Genomic DNA, 2,308 nt, shown 5'->3' on the forward strand with positions numbered 1-2,308 from the left:
TAAAAACTAGCATCGTAAATAGTGACAAAGAAGAATATGATGCTATGGATGAAGAAAAGGAGACCAAAGAAGATGACCAATCAATTAAGAAACCTGACACCTAATTCGCATCAAAGTTCAATTTTACAACACCAAAGTTAATTTTTACAACGTCAAAGTTAATCTTGACAAAGTCAATATTTCCCTATATATACAACAAGGAGCACTGACGATGATTCATTCGGAATCGAAATATGGCCTTATTTGCAGCATGAATTCGAAAAATAAGTTTATTTTGAATTTTAATAAACTAAACTTACACCAAAAAACTTTAGTGAGAAGAATCGAAAAAACGAACTACAAACATTAACGCCAAACATTCGGTAAAATTTATAGAATATTGTAAAAATTATGGTCTATTACCAACATATATATATATATATATATATATATATATATATATATATATATATATATTTATATATATATTTATATATATATATATACATTAGATTAGTTATTTAATAATTTGTTAACCCTTGTTTATATACTTTATATACCATACTATCTATATATTTATAAATATAATGATAATTATATAATGAATTTATTTATAATTTTAATAATAATTATATAATGAATTTATCTCTAATTTACTATCTTTTTTCTTTCTCGTGCCTTATCCTTTCAGGACATTGGCGACCATTGACCTCCACAAAACCCGATCCTTAACACTTTGTAGTAATTGAAATATGGTGATATTCAACATGTGACACAAGGACTTAATGAATGTGATTCATTTTTGACGACAATCTCTTTTTCCCGCAATCTTTATTTTTAAATTTCTAAATATAATAATAATATAATGAATTTGCATAAATTATTTCTCCAGGGTCTATTCCCACCAGGCCAGGGAGCTACCATAGGGGTGGATTTCATGGTCAAGTCATTAGAGATGGATAGGGAGAAAGTCAAGGTTTTATTATTTTACACTGGCTTAATTTCATTCCCTTGACTACCACATATTTCTTCATTTTGTATATAAATCAAACTCTGACATAGGCAGAGAATAGTACTACATTCTACTATTAATAATCTTGTCCTTATTAAAAATCTGCATTTTTTATATAAATTTATAGATATTTGTGTGTGCGTGCGTGCGTGTGTGTGAACTTTCTGTTTACTTTCAGCTATCTCAACATTTTAAGGAAAGTCAAATCTAGAAAGCAACATTGGGCCCATGTTTGAAATTTATCTTCTATTTTTCATTTTTTAGTAATTTTGTTTTTTTTTTTACAAATATTTATAATTCCACAAAAGCTTCAAATTTGGGATACTGCCGGTCAAGAGAGGTTCAGATCAATCACACAGAGCTATTATAGGTATCCCATTTATTATGGTCACGATGAAAATATATACTTTTATTATTATGATTTTAATATAATATGATCTTAATTTAATTATATTATGATCATAGTTTAGTATGATCATAATATGTTAATAATATGATCTTAATATGTTAATAATATGATCTTAATTTAATTATATTATAATCATAGTTAAATATGATCATAATATCTTAATAATATGATCTTAATTTAATTATATTATCATCATAGTTAAATATGATCATAATATCTTAATAATATGATCTTAATTTAATTATATTATCATCATAGTTTAATCTTATTGGGAATCCAATTTAGATTTTGTCTTTATTCTATGGAAATTTCATCATTTTGTTCTTAATATAACTTTTTCATTAATCGTAATATGTGTGAGTCGTGTTATAATTATAACTAGTATAATACTTTTATTATTCTCATCTAATTATAATTAATAATTATAATGATATTTATCATGATAATTATATTATCCTTTACACAGATCGGCCAATGCCCTTATATTAGTTTATGATATCAGCTGTCAGCCGACGTTCGATTGCTTGCCTCACTGGATTCAGGAAATCAACACCTATGCTGGTAACAAAGTGATCACCTATTTAGTTGGTTGGTTGGTTGGTCGGTCGGTTGGTTGTTTGGTTGGTCGGTTGGTTGGTTGAGATATTTTTGGATGAATGAATGAATAAATGAGTGAGTGGATGATGATTGGATGGATAATATAAATATAGAAATAAATTAAAGACCTATGCTGATAAATTAGAACTTGTTTGTCATGATTTTTGAAAGAATCTTTGTTCANAGTTCATCACGAAAATTATTTGAATTTGCTTGTAAAGTTCACTGCTATGTCAACGAAACTTTTATGTTCCTCCACTTCTCACACCGCTAACTCATTCTTTGCTTCACAGTAAATATTTGCATATATT

General features: G+C 26.8%; 1 protein-coding gene across 1 annotated transcript in view; it reads left to right on the top strand.

Annotated features, from left to right (window-relative positions):
* The window catches only part of HELRODRAFT_80453 (hypothetical protein), a gene marked incomplete at both ends in the record, with an annotated part of 2,712 nt that extends 671 nt beyond the window's left edge, over window positions 1-2,041 (top strand). The window contains 3 exons of the mRNA XM_009020356.1: window positions 872-955; window positions 1,300-1,361; window positions 1,867-2,041. Coding sequence (XP_009018604.1) covers window positions 872-955; window positions 1,300-1,361; window positions 1,867-2,041 — 321 coding nt within the window. The remainder of the gene's footprint in view (window positions 1-871; window positions 956-1,299; window positions 1,362-1,866) is intronic.
* Window positions 2,042-2,308: the final 267 nt, after the last annotated feature.

The sequence above is a fragment of the Helobdella robusta genome, assembly GCF_000326865.2.
Source record: "Helobdella robusta unplaced genomic scaffold HELROscaffold_27, whole genome shotgun sequence".
Taxonomy (NCBI): Eukaryota; Metazoa; Annelida; class Clitellata; order Rhynchobdellida; family Glossiphoniidae; genus Helobdella; species Helobdella robusta.